The sequence below is a fragment of the Onychomys torridus genome, chromosome 3 (genome assembly GCF_903995425.1).
Source record: "Onychomys torridus chromosome 3, mOncTor1.1, whole genome shotgun sequence".
NCBI lineage: Eukaryota > Metazoa > Chordata > Mammalia > Rodentia > Cricetidae > Onychomys > Onychomys torridus.
Genome location: NC_050445.1, coordinates 31,203,257 through 31,220,657, shown reverse-complemented (window position 1 = coordinate 31,220,657; position 17,401 = coordinate 31,203,257). Strand labels below are relative to the sequence as shown.

The 17,401-nt window shown below is 47.1% G+C and overlaps 1 protein-coding gene across 1 annotated transcript in view; it reads left to right on the top strand.

The window, feature by feature from the left end:
* Positions 1-2,881: 2,881 nt before the first annotated feature.
* Positions 2,882-17,401, top strand: part of Tbxas1 (thromboxane A synthase 1) — a 172,235-nt gene continuing 157,715 nt past the window's right edge. The window contains exon 1 of the mRNA XM_036182150.1: positions 2,882-3,135. Within this exon, the coding sequence (XP_036038043.1) occupies positions 3,047-3,135 (89 nt within the window). The 5' untranslated portion in view covers positions 2,882-3,046. The remainder of the gene's footprint in view (positions 3,136-17,401) is intronic.

Sequence of the window (17,401 nt, the reverse complement as noted above, 5' to 3'; positions counted from 1 at the left end):
GAACCCAGGAGCAACTAACCATGGGTAGCACCACCCACAGCAGGCTCGGCCCTTCCACATTCATCACTAAGCAAGACTACAGTACCCCATAGACTTGCCTATAGGCCAATCCTACGGAGGCAGTTTTTAAATTAAGATTCTTTCTGCCCAGGTATGTTTAGGTTTATGTCACTCTGACAGAAACTAATCAGAACACCATCTCTTCATAGCACTTGCTGTTTCGACAGATCGCACATCACTTAGGGAGACTTCCAGAACTGTTACGAGGATAATCACATGAACTTAGTGTCCCTAGGGGAGTGGGTAGCCCCTCAGAAAGCTGGACATCTCTGGACTGGCCACTTTGCATACCAAAGCATTGGCAGTGAGCAGTGGGAGGGGCGTGCCAGGTGTGAGCGTACCACACCCACAGCGTGAGGTGAGGGACACATTCAGGATGGGATGGGTGACCCAGCTTGTATCATGACACAGCTATGGAGCCTTATTCTAGTCAGTCTTCTTTTCTGAGTTTCTGCTTCCTCCTTTATAACTAATATTTTGCCATGATCAATATTTCTCAAAGCAAATTCCTTAGCATATTCCATCCGGGGTATGTTAACAAATGCCTCTGAAGGAGGATTCTGTGGTCAAATGCACTTGGGCCATGATGCTTGCCACATCCCACTCTTGGCCTTCCCAGGGCACATCAGCAGCCTCACAGCTTTGAGCAGCCCTACGGTAAATAAACTTACTTATTGCTATTTATACCAATCTTTCTCACACTTATTTCACCTTGGACTCCTTAGGGGGGATTATATATACATATTCCCTGAGTGTTGGTCTGACAGTTCACTCACTGAGTTCAGTCACATCTGAGATCATCCCTCCTCCTCGGAGTCCATGGCCATGAACTTGCTGCTGTCCCACAGCACTTGCTGTTGCTCTGAATGGTAGCTCCTTAAGTTGCGCGCGCGCGAGAGAGAGAGAGAGAGAGAGAGAGAGAGAGAGAGAGAGAGAGAGAGAGCACGTAGGCCTATTGACATCACAGTATAGAGACTGGTGGGATGGGACACAGAGAGAAAGGTGCTGGGACATCTGAATCCAGATGGGCCACTGGATTGGGGCCACAAAATAGGCATCCACAATGAGAAGGCAGGCATTCTGGGAGCTGGGAAAGAACTTGTGAACTGCAATCTTTCATTTCCAGTAGTACAGTGATCCGTCTGTAATTCATAGCCAGGGGTGTATGGAGGACTTCCACATTTGAATATCATCATCTAAGGAAGAGGTTTTGAAGTCACACACATGCCTCAGTTTATTCTACTGTAAAATGGGACTAATCTTCAGGCTTGCCCTGCTAAGCCTGAGCATGAGGGTTGCATGAATTGGAACACATGATGGCTTGGGGACTAGTGACTGACATGTAGCAGGATCTCCACAGATGGCATGGTCATGACTGACTCTTACAAGGGTTCTGTTCTGACTCGGCAGTCTACTCATACGCCCCTAAGCATCTCCACCTCACAGGCCCAAAATAAAGCTTGATTCCCCTAATACCTTTCCTCAGCTTTCTCCCTTTCTGTGTGTCACCACACCCACCTGGAGCTCACAGGAGGAGTTAGAGGTGGTGTCTTCCACCCCCCTTTCACATCAGTCCACCTAGATTCACCCCCACATCTCTTTCCCATCCATCAGCTCCATTCTGGCTCCCTAGTCTACAGCAAGCTTCTTCGTCGCTGGATGAAGGCAGCAGTCTCTAGAGTGATCTCTCTGCTTTTCTCTGCAAGGACTCTCTCAGCTGTAGCTTGAAGGACCTGTGAGGAATGTACATATGGCACAGGGAATAAAGTGAGGCTTCTGACTGTGGCACTGGGGATGTCTGGCCTCTATGGACACCCGCTCTCTCCCTCCACTACCTCCCCAGTGGGACTTCTGTACTCTTGGCTCATGGGTCTTGCTGCAGTCAGCTATAGGAAGATTTCCCCAGCCTCGGGCCTCCATCCATGCCCTCTTTGTCTGCCACTAATGCTCCTTCACAGGCAATCCTCAGCTGACAGCTTTGTCCTCTAGAGTTTTCCTGCACTATACCTCCTAGTGGGTCATCCCACAGGCTGTCTCACAGCTCCATTTTTAGCACCTTCACAACACTGTTCTCCACTAGTAATTATCTCTTTATTTGTAGACATGTTTACCGTTCACCCATCTGCAAAGAAAATTCTCCAGGATTAGGTGCCAGCACCATGTGTGAGTATGGCAGACACTGGCTTCATACATGCTATAAGGGTGGTTCTCTCCTCACCCTGCCTTCTATCTATTCTCAAGATAAAACACACTGACTACTAAGCAAATAAAATCATTCAGTGGCTTTTATCAGATCAGCTCAGAGCTAGAACAATCAACCCATGCATGACTGTGCATGAGCTCTTAGACAACCAAGAAACCCGCCAACTCATGCTGACAGCACCCACCCGAGGCAGGATCTGTGGTCTGCACCAAAACTCTGAGTACACCTCTGAGCCAGGGGGTTCCCCTTGATAACCAATGAACTCTGAGGTAGTTGTCTGCAAAGCAGATAGTGTTTTCCATCCAGCTGGTGTCTGGTCCCTGGGTTCTGTAAGACATCCAGAATGCCCCGATCTGTCATCCCTGAAGTATGGATTGATAAAGGTGTACAGAGGGAAACCATAAAGGAGTTCTTTCCCTGAGGAATGTTTATTAGAGGAGCAGCCAATGGTTACAACCATTTTGCTTCTCAGTGATCATGGGGCCCTGTTGTTGTTTCTGGGGGAAGCTAACATAAATGTTTATTCACAACACAGTCATCAAGAAAATCAAGTTGCTGATTCATTGCCTTTCCCCGAAACCCTTTGTTTCTCCCTCTGCTTCCTTCCTCTTTATAAAGGCACACTCTGAGAAAGAGCACATTTGGGGACCCACTTGATGGGACGTGCTGCTGGTTCCCATTTCTTTCTCCACCACCTGCATACAGATCAGAACTCCTTCAGAGGCAGGAGATCAACGCTCTCTGTCCTCCAGACGACCACCCCTTTGGGGTCTCAGAGGAACAATGGAAGTTTTGGGGTTTCTCAAGTGGGAAGCGAGTGGCACCATGGTTACTCTGACCCTGTCTGTGGCTCTCCTGGCCCTCCTGAAATGGTAAGTGCAGCCTACCCTAGGGAGTGTGACATGGCTAGAATGTCGGCCCTGGAGCCTGTGGTGCCAGGTGGGGTGTGCGGGCATGTGTTTGTCTTCCTGTCTAATCTAGAGGGGGTTGGGTATTAACACAGCTTCAGAATTAAAAGCAAACAGACAGGTTAATCTTTCGCTAAAATGCATGAGATTCAAGTGTGAGGAAATGCTGGTGATTCAGTGACTGAGAACGCTACACATAATTAAGTCTGAAAGAGATGGAAAAAGAAGAAAATTGGAAAGGCATTAGGTATGGCTGAGAGTGTTTCCTCAAGCCCTGTCATATCGTCTCACCTTGCTCTTTGAAATCCTGTCTTCATGTTGGGTTTACAACAGATTCAGCCTCTTGGTTCACAGCACATTAAAGACATGGAAGCTCTTTGGCGAACAAACTCTGTAGCAAGCTGGTGATAGGGGTGTGTGCAGGCTTAAGGACAAAGTGGCAGAATGAATTTCCTAATGTTCTAATATGTTCTAGAAGGGAATACGTTCCAAACGAGGTACAAGGTGCAGTGCCCGTGAAGCTGGGGATCTTGAAAGAATCTCACATTTAAGCTACACAGTCTCTCCCTGGCGGGTTTGTTAAACTCAACCGCGGATTTCTTAATCCGGCCCCAGTGATGACTGTAAAAGAAAGACCTCACCATGAGCTACATTTGTGTCTATCCAGCCTGTCAGCTACACTTCCTAGAGTTGCCCCTGTATTCCCAACCACCTGGATTTAGGTCTCTCCGGGTTTTAAGGGGAAAGTGGAAAAAATAATAGAGTTGGAAGAGAGTTTCAATTTATGTTTCTAGTGGTAATAAAGCCTGCTGTAGATTAATAACTGGGAAGGCACTTTGAAAAACATCAAGCATTATGCAAATGTGAGGTATTATTCTTTTGGAATTTGCATAGCCCAGAGTGGAATGCACGTTTGATGTTCTCTGATGATGAAATGACTTCTTGGAAATTGGCTCTGAAACCCGGCTTCAATCCCAGTGCTCTTTTGCTTTTTAACTGGTTTAATTATTTTTTGAAATTTTCTGTCTCAGCATGGCTTATCTGGCCTGAAACTAGCCACATGCAAAAACAAGAGCAAATGCTTACCCCTTGCACCCACCCACCCCCAGCCTGAGCCCACAAGCCACTTCAATGCGCTTTTGTGCCTGTGGAATCCAAAACAAAGCACATAGCATACAGGAGGTGCATAATAGATGTCACCCTCTATGATTGACTCCTCCGTAACTGAAAAGCAGAGGGAAATGTGTTTGGGGGGTGGGGAGGATAGCTCAGAGGAGGAGCACAGGAATAGCATGTGTGATGTCCTAGGTTTGAACCCCTGCACTGCGAAAGGAAAGTCTTCAGTGGTTGGCTTTATGCGTACCCTCGCCTCTCATTAATGTTCTGATTGTGGGCTGGGGCTGTAGCTCACTGCTTGCATACTGCTCACAAAGCCCTGGTGGGGCGGAATCCCTGGCACCACATAAATACTGGGTATGGTGGCATAAATCTGTAACCCCCAAACTGGGGAGGTAGAGGCAGGAGGATGAGAAGTTCAAGGCCATCCTTAAGCAACACAGACTATATAAGATCTTGTCTCAAAAAAGAACAAAAGGAAATGCTTCATCAGCTGTGTTCTGTGGTGCTCAAAGCCTTACCCACCTGAGTCTCTCAGATGGTCCTGCAGCATCCATGCCTCCCTGACATACATTTCTACAGCCCCTCTCTGTGTCCTTTTCATTTCTGTGTTAATTCTCAGCTCTGTGCCTGACATATAGCATGGCCTCAATAAATGTTTGATGAGCGAGCAAGTGAGTTACATACATTACCATGACTCTGATGATGGAAAGGGCCCATGTCCTGCTTGGTAAGCTGCATGAGCTGGGTGTTCCCAACCGGCTTTCTGCAGAGACTCAGGGATACACCATCCGGCAAGGCAGCTGTGTGTGTGTAATCTACTCCCAGGCCCTATTAATAGCTAGGTTCAAAGACGCAGAGTGAAGATAGAGGCAGGGGCACAGGTGGTGAATAGGAAGTCAGAGTTTAGCATCCATTTGTTATCACAGAAACATTTATCGACTTGTTAATGTGTGCCAGCATGGTGGGAGGTCTTAGTGTAAGGTCGGGGGAACAGGAGATCTGGATCAAATGAGCCAAGGACAGGGCAGCATGGCTGTGGCGAGGGTGGGTTGGGGATTGAGCTCAATGTCTACAAAGGTGAAAATTGCTGGGGAGGAAGCAGTGGAGAACATGGCTGTGACTATGGCACTCTTGTATGTGTGTCTCTGCTCAGCTCAGTGACAGTCATGCTTGGACTACCCAGGCTCCTATTCCACGCAAGATGCTAGGCAGCCATTGGAAGCTCCCAATTTGATTTGGCAAGACTTCCAACCCTCTGGCTACACTTCCCATAAGTGTGTGTGTGTGTGTGTGTGTGTGTGTGTGTGTGTGTGTGTCTAGGGAAGGAGGTCAAGGGCCAGGAATCTGAGGTAAAGAGAGACCCTCATAATCATCTTATACCCAAGAGGGTTTGTAAAGAGTGATGTGTTCTAATGGGCTATCTACCAGGGGTATGCAACCTTTGGGTACTGGCGCACAAGATAGTCATCTGTAAAGTTCATAGTTGAGAACTATGCAATTGAGTTACAAAAGAAAATCACACACACACACACACACACACACACACACACACACACACACACACACACACACACAAAACTCAGGTTTTAAGAAAGTTTAAGGACTGGTGGTGGTACACATGCCTTTAATCCCATCACTCAGGATGTAGAGGCAGGCAGATCTCTGAGTTCAAGGCCAGTCTGGTCTACAGAGCGAGTTCCAGGACAGCCATGGCTGTTATTCAGTGAAACCTTGTCTTTAAAAACAAAACCCCAAATAATAATAATAATAATAATAATAATAATAATAATAATAATAATAAAGTTTTTAAGATTCTGTGTTGGACTGAATTTATGGATATCCTTGTCCATATGTGTCCTGTGGGATGATGGTTGGATGTACCTAACTGACCTCCTTTAGGAGTTCCCTCTAACCAGTCCAGCAGAGACTGAAATGGGTAACCTAACTGCTGAGCAGATAAAGGCACCAGGGACCCAAGGTTGTATCATATCCCTTCAAGCCTGTGAGCCTTTCAAGGGCTTGTGCAGGATCTCCTTTCTCATTGCAATTCTGGAAGCATGGAGCTCGTGGCACAGAGGCACTGCTAATGTTTGGCTGAATGAGGTCAATTTGACAGGTCCATATTCATCAGCTCCAGATTCCCGGAGTGACCCCTATTACTTCAGCCACTCCGTCTCCCGACAGCCTGCACATTGGTCACACTCAGCTGTGCAGTGCTGCGAATGTTTCATGTTGCACACAGCCAGTCTGCCTGTTTAGAATACCCTTTCCTCTGTTCTGTCCTTCAACACTGAGTTCAGGGGTGTGTTTTTGGTGGAGCATCCCTCCAGGACACCGAGAAGCCCACCTCTGTCTGCTTTCTCTCTCACTCACAGTGCCTGGCACATAGATGTCTAACAAGGGCTGGCAGAAGGTCCTGAGTCTCTGCCAGTCCTTTCTCCGTTGGCCTTCATGGTTACACAGAAATCCGAACCTTCTACCATGAGCCTCACTTGATTCCTGAAGACCTCAAGAAGCTTGGTGCCTGCCTTTATAATTATTTCACCTTGTAGAGCAGAGACCAGGGACTTAAAAATAGGTAAATGATTGTTAAGTATATGAATGGATTTAGGAGAAAGACAAAATAACTCCATTTTACTTAAAGAGAGACTGCTATAAACTGTTTATTGTTTTCCCCAGACTGAACTGGTACCATTTTTCAGTGATGTCTGTTTAAGTTGACCGATGCTTGGTTAAGTGGCATGATCTGGGCATTGGTAGGTCAGGGCTGCTTCCCTAGGACTGGGGATGGAGCTGAGGGCATCCATTAGGTTAGCAGCAAGGATACGAAGCTTATACTACAGTGACTAGCACACTGTATGATTTGTGTGTGTGCGTGTGAGTGTGTGTGAGTGTGTGTGTATGTGAGTGTGTGTGTGTGAGTGTGTGTGTGTGTGTGTGTGTGTGTGTGTGTGTGTGTGTGTGTGTGTGTGTATGTGCAGGTCCACACTGGGTGCCTTCTTACATTGTTTCCTACTGAGACAGGGTCTTTCACTGAGCCTGAAGCCCAGGGATTCTGCCACACGTGTTTTCCCATGCTCGATGCTAGGGATCCTAACGCAGGTCTTCATGTTTTACCCACTAAGTAGGCCATTGTCTCATCCCCATTAGATTACAACCCACTTGTCATCTGGTGATATAGCTCACTGGTAGAGTTCTTGTGTAGCATGAACAAAACCCTGGGTTTCATAGCAGCACTGAGATGGGGGCGGGTAAAGACATCTTTTTTCTGAATAAAATTGTTTGAAATTCTTACTTCGAGAAGTAAGTTGAGTTGAATATTGCTTAAGGCACCCTTAAGTACAAGTGTGTTTCAACTTTCAAGCAATGCCTCAAGCCTGGCAGCTGGATTCCTGGGGTAGATAAAGATTTCTTTATCCTGTTAGATAGAGTGTGAAGAAAAAGCCCAACTATCAATAATAGGCTTCTTTCAGTGGTGGGGTTGGGGAGATTTTCTTCTTTTAGTTTCTGTAGCTTTCCTATTTCTTTAAGGAGTATGAAGACTTAACAAAAAAAGTAATTTTGCTTAAAAAAAAAAAGTGGGAAATTGCTCCTTTCAACAAGTACAGGGGGACACAGGGAGCAGCTGTGTTCCTTGGGCATGGAGGTTTGGGACCTGAGGTGTCAGTCTTGTGTGGGGAATTGGAAGGGTGGTGTGATCAGCACGGAAAGCATAAGCCTTCATAGGTGATCACAGTGAGGTGGCGAGGTCTCTCTTGGGAAGGTGGAAGGGATTTTAACTCCAAGCTGTGCGTAAAACTCTGGCTTTAGGCTGCAGAGGTATGACCTGGTTCAACATTTACACAGGAATCTGAGTGATGTGGTGTGCTGATAAATGCTTCTAAGTGTAGTTTAAATTAAAATGTGTTTGAGGATTATTAGGACTTGAGATTATCGTGGAAAACCCCACCCCTGTGCTCAGAAGTTTCTCAGAAGAGAGCTTGCATTCTGTATGAGAGAATGTGTTCCAATCTTAGAGCCTTACCTGCTGCCAGGACATATTTAAGATAAACCACTGGGGTAGAATGTGGGTGCCAGATAAGAAACCCAGAGCACGGCAGAGCAAGAAAAGCATTTCAGTCAACCCTCCACATGTTCAGGTCTGTATTCATGGATTCAACCAACCGCAGATTAAAATATGAAAACAAAATAAAACAAATATGGTAGAAATAAAAAAAGGACTGGAGAGATGGTCCAGGGGTCGAGAGCACTGGCTGCTCTTCCAGAGGACCTGAGTTCAATCCCCAGCACCCATATGGCAGCTCACAACTGCCTGTAACTCCAGATCTGACACCCTCACACAGATACACATGTAGGAAAAACACCAATGCATGTAAAAATAAATAAATCTTAAAAAAAAAAAAAAAACTAAAAATCACACAAATTTGACTTTGTCACATGCAGACGCCACACTGGGTCTACCAGCACAAAGTAGCGCTGTGGTACCTCCTGCCACATGCAGCTCCTTTGCCTCTGCCCATTGCTAGACTGAGCTTTGCCTGCCTGGTATGTCATTGGCATGTGATGGGGCTAGGTCTATGATGCTTGCACATGTATTGAACATGTGCAGATTTTGCCTTGCTATCATTCCCTAAACAACAGAGCACAGCTTTTACTTAGCATGTCCATTCATCCTACTGTCTATTATAAGTCATCTAGAGGCTGGGCGGTGGTGGCGCTCGCCTTTAATCCCAGCACCCAGGGAGATCTCTGTGAATTTGAGGCCAGCCTGGTCTACAGAGCAAGATCCAGGACAGGCACCAAAACTATGCAGAAACCCAGTCTCAGGGGGAAAAAAGTCATCTAGAGGTGATTTAGAGCACAAAGGAGGATGTGTGTGTATACAAAGTCTGAATCAGTTTCTGTAAGAGACTAAAGAATCTTGTCTTTTGATGTCTGTTGGGGGTCTTGGAAATTAGGCCATGTGGATACATGGCCAAGGGACACTTGTGTTTCCTGATACAACCAGAGGTAGAAGGACAAAGTAGCCAGGATCACAAAGTCAGCATTCACAGACCCAAGATCGACTGGTTTGGTCGCCAGTCCCAGTTTTTTGTCCCTAACCATATTTGGAGTGTTAGCACTAAGGTGGATCCACCCTTCTTGGAGATTTACAGAAGATCAAAGGCCCTGGAAAATCCTGCAGGAGAGAAGCCTACTCAACTCCATTAACTCCGGTATTCCCACATTTATTCGATGGAGTAATGCTGTGCACGGCCACGATGGGAGGGAAAGACAGCTCGATGCATCTCTGGGCTGGTAAAAAGTGGAGATTGCTACAGAGAGGCTGAGAGGTTAGAGTTACCCGTTTTTAGACCCCGCGGGACATGAAGCTATGGAGTCTGGTGGCAGAATTAGGGCCCCCGCAATGAGTTCCAGCTCAAAGTTCCACATCAGAGGTACAGCAAGGAGCACATTGACTCGGTTGGGATGCTGCTCTGGGAGTGTGTGAGTGCCCCTGCACCCATCAGGGATGCTACCAAAACACTTAGGCATGGTGTAGGCAGCAGCAAAGATGGCCACAGAACCTTCTGGACCTGGATGGCTTTGACATTGTTCGATATAGGTCTATATGGACCTAGCTTCTGCTCCTGAAAAATTGGCTAAACCCCAAATTATCCACAAATGGTGATTGTCTCTCTTGTCCAGACTCCCCTACTCATTCTAAGTGGCAGCCTGTGGGCCTGACAGAGTGCCCCAGAAGCCTGGAAATACACCCCAGAAGCAGTGTGGGGCCCTCACTGGAGCTTTGTGAATGACTCTTGTTTCTCCTAGCCCCAGCCCCAGTCCTTCAGCCTTTACTTTTGTTTTAATTTTTCTCTTTTTGTTCACGCGTGTTTTGTGCATAGATGGACCACCTGCATGCAGTACCCGAAGGGGCCAGAAGAAGGAGTCAGATTCCCTGGGACTCGAGTTACAGAAGGTTGGGTGCTGCAGATTGCATGGCAGTCCTTTAGAAGAGCAGCCAGTGCTCTTAACAACTGATGCATCTCTCCAGCCGTTAGCCTTTGCTTTCATTGTTGCTGTTTTTGTTTTATTTGTTTGTTTTTTGAGACAGGGTCTCACTACATAACCCTAGCTGGCCTGGAACTTGCTATTAGATCTGGTTGACCTCAGACTCATACACATCCCTCTGCCTTTGTCTCCTGAGTGCTGGGATTATCAGCACATACTACCATGCCTGACCTGTTTTTTTTTTTTTTTTGTTTGTTTGTTTGTTCTGACATGGGGCCTCATATAGCTCATGCCAGCCTCTAATTCACTGTGTAGTCAAGAATCTGAAACTTCTGATCCTCCTGACTGTGAGGCATGACAGCCACGTATCACTGTGCCCAGCTTTATATAGTCTTGGGGATCAAACCTAAGACCTCCTGTGTGCTAAGTAAGCACTCTATCAGCCGAGCTATGTCTCCAGCCCCGTCAGCCTTTCTGAGTCACCCACCAGCCAGACATGACTTTGCCAGCAGATGGGCCTTTGCTGGTGCTTGAAATGCAGGGAAGAGCAGAGTGGGCAGTTTAGAAGAGGGAGACTATTTCAGGTGAGGCAGGAGCCCAGGCAAGGCCCATTAGAGTTGGTAACATTCAGTGGAACAGCACATTAAGAGTGTGAATAATGGGCAGTTTAGAAGTACATTTCAAAGGCCGTGGATAATTTCCAGTGCCTCAGAGCTCCTAGAGGATGCACACTGCTCCGCCCTTTTGCTTTTTTTGCGTTTTTGCCTGGGATACAATGGATACTTCAGCTTAATAAGGCGCTGATGAGTGTGGAGATAAAAACCGTGCCTGCTTATGAAAACTAGGTCTGCACTTCCTTGAGGACTATTTCCACAGAATATTACTGGTTCTTTGTTTTGTTTTGTTTTCTCTTTTCAATAGTCATGCACAACGTCTCTGTCCTTCTCACTTTATTGATTTTCCAGAACAAGAGTACGAGGTGTGACTGTAAAGCAATGTGACTGATTATTTTAGCATACGCACCAGAACTTATACAGCCAGATGCATTTTATGACCTTCAAAGGCATTTTCCTTATAGGCTGAGCCCTCACTGCGGATCCACCATGATCAGAAACTGTGTCCTTAGGACTAGGCTACGGGGAAAGCACAGGGTATCTAGATGTGGGCTCTGGGAAGCCATCAGGCAAAGCACCTTTGTTGAGAGTGGATTGGTCCTTAAAAATAGCTTCCAATTTGGCAAATAGGTGATTAAACTGGCTAATAGTATTTGCAATCCGAATAAAAGGTGATTATAAACAATAAAGCTTCCGGGCATTATTTGCACATGGAGGCAAATGTTGTGGAAGACTTTCAATTCTGCGGGAGGGCCAAATTCATGGGCAGTGATTGTTTTTTTCTGGTTTTGGGGTTTTTTTTTTTTGTTTGTTTTTGTTTTTTTTTGTTTTTTGTTTTTTTGAGACAGGGTTTCTCTATGTAGCTTTGGACCCTGTCCTGGAACTCGCTCTTGTAGACCAGGCTGGCCTCGAACTCACAGAGATTCCGTCTGCCTCTGCCTCCCAAGTGCTGGGATTAAAGGTGTGTGCCACCACCGCCCAGTATGGGTTTTTGTTTTTAAGAAAACTATGGAAATATTCTCATTCCTTATGGTCATCCCTTCTGTCTGTGTGTCCGTTTGTGCATGTATGTGCACATTAGCATGTGTGTGTGCACACATGTGGGTATAGAGGCCAAAAGATCAAAATCAGGTGTTTTACTCAATTGCTTCTCTACTTTCATTAAAAAGAAAATTATGTGTATGTACATGTGTCTGGGTGGGAGTGGCAGATGCCCTTAGAGGCCAGAAGAGGACATTGGATTCCCTGGAACCAGAGTTACAGGCAGCTGTGGGACTCTAGATGTGGGTGCTGGGAACAAAGCTGGGGTCCCCTGCAAGAGCAACACATGCTCCTAGCTGCTGAGACATCTCTCCAACCTTTCCACCTTTCTTCTTTTGAGACACAGACACTCACTGAACCTGGAGCTCGCCAATTGGGTAGGCTGGCTATCCAGGAAGTACCAGGGGTTCCCCTGTCTCTGCTTCTTCCCCTAGTGCTGAGGATATAGGTGATGCTGGCATGTTTGACTTTTTACATGGATGCTGGGGATATGAATTCAGGTCTTCATGCTGTGTGGGATGCGCTTTACTGACAATTTCTCACCCCTCCCTTCCTTATCCAGGAAGGAGCTTGGGCCCCTGGTGGCATCCGGTCTTGCAGCAGGGGTATCAGTTGCTTTTAGGCTGAATGACTACATCATTGAAGGGAGGGGAGGTTTATATTTATTTGTGACTCATCCATCCTGGTGGCCATATGGGCACCTGAATCCATGGTGATGGGAGCTTGCTGCCTGGCTACTTCACATCGTGGTGGACCGTAAGCTGAAACTCAGGCCAGAACCTGAAGTGGCTATCACCTTCAATGCTCACCCCCAGCAACCTACTTCTGTTAGCTAGGCCGGAGTCCCAAAGAGTCCACAAGTATCCAGAACAACGCCATCACTGGGAACCAAGGGTCCAAACACACCAGCTGCAGGGGCCATTTCACATCAAAAGCACAATAGGCAGAGATGAAACAAGCATGTTAGAATCTCACTTCTTCTATCAGCAAAGCGAGTTTTACGTCTGTGCCTCACTGAGCTACTCAGGGACCTGTGTGGTGTTTGCTTAGGAGGAAGAGGAATTGGCTTTCCCAGAAATAGAGCTACTGAGTGTCCCCTTCCCTTGTTCCCAGATACCCTCAAGAACAAACCAATAGGCTATCCTTTGCCATTTAAGGGAAGCACTCATCTTTGGGGACCCTGGTAGCCTTTCAGGGACTTGTTCCTCATGGCGGGGATAACTTGTACGGAAAGTGTCTTTTGGGAGCTGAAGACAAAGGGCAGATGCCCATGCAGTCATTGGCTTGTATTTCAGTATTTATGGGGTGGGGCGCTCATGGCTCCTGGTACATCAGAAATGTGTGATGTTGTACAACTTCCTGGTAGGAGAGGTGAGAAGGACTATGGGGGGTTTTGGTTTGTCACTGACCTAGGCGGAGTCCAGCTCCAGGCCATACTGATGAGCTACCCCACCCCTCCTAGACAGCCTCACACAAAGATGTGCTTCTGGAGTCTCATCTCCATGGAGTGCCAGCTCCTGAACGAAGTCCCAGAAGGAGGCTGCCTCCCTATTTTTTCCAAAGTATTTAGGAAAATGGTGTCAGAGATGGTTCAAAAAGCTAAGCCAACCTCCTAGAAGTAATGGCTTCTCCTCTACCAAAATCCTACTTCCTGAGGATAGCACAGACATCCCGGGAAAAGAGCCAGAGAGAGCCAACATTGCGCCATAACACATCAGCAGCTGTCTGCACATTCTGATCAGAGAGTACCCTAAACTCTTCCCTGTGGTTCTCTTCTGCCTACCACACAGTACCCTCCCTCCTCTCCCATAAGCCCTGCTGCCAGAATGCCTCCCCTGGCTGTTACATCCTCCCCAGCCTTCAAAAGTGTTCTTTTTCTATGAAGGACCCTTTGACCAGGCCAGCATGCAATGAGCCTTTGTCTTTCTGCCCCGTTCACTCTAGATGCTCCAGCATTATTTTGTTGCACATGCCTATCCTGTCTGCCTGGCTGTATGCCCCGAGGGAAGCATTTGAGTTAAATATCAGTCACCGTTATGATGCCCAACTAACTGCTACAGCACCATTGCTTCATGGGATACTGTTACAGATATGGCCGGATGTGCACGTGCATATGCATGGAGGGTGGGATGAGTTTCCCTCCTTTGTGCCCACTAATGCCACTGTATTTTCAGCACCTGGCAGAATGCCTTGCTTGTGACTTCTACTTGAAAGAGTAAATAAATTCTCTGTTCATTCAAGCATTGAATGCCAAAGGTTTTCTGGACGGTGTACTGGTCTGCCTCCTCGTGGGTGTGCTGTGGGTAGTCGTCCCATGAACTCAGGGAGGTAAAGCATTAGAAATGAGAGAACAAGGCTAGGAAAGACGGGATGGGATGGAATGCAGATGTAGTAGAGGAGGTGGTGAGTGGTAGAGCATCCTGACTCCCTGGGAGAGGAGAAGGGGCACATGGCCACCTGGAGAGAGGCAGCAAAGAGCAGACATTGCTCTATATTGTCCTATTGATCACCAACCCTGGTAAGTGTAGAGCGACGGCATCTAACTCTTCCCCGACATCCGCTGTTGATGTGATTGTCCCCATAGGTCCAGGGATCTACTGTCCCCACCACAATGTGTATTTATGTAGAGATTGATTGATCTCTCCCATTGTAATTATTCAGCTACAAGCCAATTGGAAGCCCTGGCAAGGAGCAGAACTGATCAATGAAATAGCCAGCGTCCATGGGCCAAGTTATCATTCTGCTCCAAAGCAGAAAGGCTTGACATTCTAGCTAACTTGCATCCTCCTATTGTCAATGAATGCACAGTTTACATTAGGCTCCCTGAGATGTGGGAAATACCCCACACATCACTCTTCCACCTTCACAAATGAATAGGAAACAGGCCGCAGGCTGCTGAGCTTTGAGGAGGGACTCTAATCAGTTGCATACCTTAATAACCCTTGCCAAGCACAGAGACAACGGGCACTTTAGTAACCACATCCCCTGACAGAAGGGGCTGTGGAGGTCGAGGGTGGAAAGCTCTCAGGAAAAGTGTCGTGCTCTGGGAAACAGCCAGACCTTTCATTTAGGGACCAACAATTTCCTGCAGAGTGATGCTGGGCAGGTCACATTTCCTTTCTTGTTTCCTGTGGGTAAGAGAAGGTCAACAGCCTCCACTTCTCTGCACATACACACTTTCCACCTTGTCGCCAGCCGGCTCTCTGGGACTCGTCTTGCTCCCCCCCCCCCCCCCGCCCCCGTCTCTCATCCCTACAGTGAGTCATTAATCCAGCCAGTCTAGATCCTAGGTGGCCCTGGACCTGTCCCTTCTCTCTTCTCTCCTGTGGCTGAGGTCTTCTAGAGAGTCTGAGGCTGGGGAGCCTCCCCTGCTTGCCCTGTCTCCAGTTCCTCAAATGCACCCTGCACCTGCAGTCAGGAGACCCCACAGCAGCAAACTGCACCCCAGTGTGAAAAAAGAAACCTTGCCTGGGCCTCCTTCCCTCAAATCAACTCTCCCTGGCTCAGCTCATGAGGGCTCTTGGGGACCTTGTCGGTGCGTCTCCGGCTACTTCTCAGCTGACCTCACTTTTCCTTACAGTTCCTCTCTGCTCCACTGCTGGCTACCCACTTCCCTTTCTTTCGCGGGAAGTTCACCTCTTCCCTCAGTGGACAGCTCCATGGTTTGCATTCCCAGGCTCTTGTCTCCTCACACCGGTTGCCTTCTCTCTCCCTGATCACCCAGCAGCTTCCCCATCTGAAGGTGGGTCCCCCAAGGGCAGGAGCAGCTATTATTCACTTAGTTGGAATGTTCTGTATTCAGGTCCAAGCCCTCGATACACTCCTACTGGGCAACAGGCACTCAATGACCTGGTCAACTGTCCCGACTTTGTGGGGCATAAATGAGCCCTCAGTGCATGTCACTGTTCTTTGACACTATGACTGTCATCCTGGGGACACCACTCAGTGCTGGCTGAGTACCACTGGGACCAGCCACCACCCTCATTTGTTGTATGATGAGAGTTCATCTGGATCTTAAGAGCTTTTACCTTTGTGAACTGAGCTCTGATGTGGGTTGAAGCTCATCTCTGTCCTACTTATTTAGAGAAAAGATGTGAAGCATCCCAAAGTGGGCAGCTGAGCCCACTCAGGAAAACAATACACTCTCAATGCATTAGCAGCTTGCCAGCCCTCAGACACCTTGCTCTGGCCTGCCTCTCCCACTTTCTATAATGGCTCAGAGTTTGTGCTTTGTGATGACCTGGGCTCAAATCCTGACTGACCTTATGACCTTAAGACCTTAAACAAGCCAGGTAAGATACTGTGCCTTGGTTTACACAAGTGTAAAATGTGTATACACATACACACACACACACACACACACACACACACACACACACACACACACAAATGGGAAGGAATGCAGTACAGAAGTGCCGTGGGTAATTTTACCAAGGCCAGAGTGTCACAGCCAGCTTTGAGCCTCAGACCTTTTATTTTCCATATGAAGAGGAGGTGGCCATACTTCACCATCTCTTGGAAAGTGAGGAATTTTTGAACAGTATCTTTATTACAATAGAATGTAATTTTTATTATTATTATTGACCCATCGGTGGCAATGTTTAGTCCCTATCAGCTCTTAGTTATTTCAAAATCTCATTCTTGAAAAACTATTTTGCAAAACAAGCCCCCAACTCAGTCTGCTTCCCAGAAAATGTTCAAGTTTTCCCATGTGAAAACTGACATTCATCATCTGACTTGATGGGCCTTCCCTTGGCTGCTGCTTGTCTTGCCTTTGGGTTTGAGAACTTGAAGTGTAAATGATGTGTGGCAAATTGGCACATAAACCCTGTGAAGCTCTTCCTCTTTTTCCTCATAGGGTAGGCACCGTGTTTCCTGCTCATTGTAGTCTAAGCCCAGCTCTCCCCATCCTTTACCACGCCACCAAAGAGGTTTCTTTACACTTTGCTTACCTTCTATTTAGACTAAGTAAATCATCCAGCTAGCTAGCCAATAAACTAACCAGCCAATCAGCCAACCAGTAAACCAACCAAATAACCAGCCAGCTAACCAAAGAACCCACAATCCGCCACTTAGCCATCTCTTTCTTGACTGTATAGTTTACTCACTCCATTCTTCTTCCCCTGGTCAGCTGAGTGCTTAAAAGGACGCCACGCTTGCCAACTTGCCTGTCAGCTCTTGTTGTTCTTTGGTTTCTGTTGCTATGACAAAACATTGACCAAAAGCAACTTGGGGATGGAAAGGATTTGTTTGGCTTATAGGTTACAGTCCATCATGAAGGGAAGTCAGGGCAGGAACCTGGAGGCAGGAACTAAAGCAGAGCCCATAGAGTACTGCTTACTGGCTTGCTTTCCATGGTTTGCTCAGCCTGATTTCCTATGCTACCTAGGACTACCAGCCTAGGGTTGGCATCACCCACAGTGGGCTGGGCCTTCTTACATCAATCCAATCAAAGAAATGCT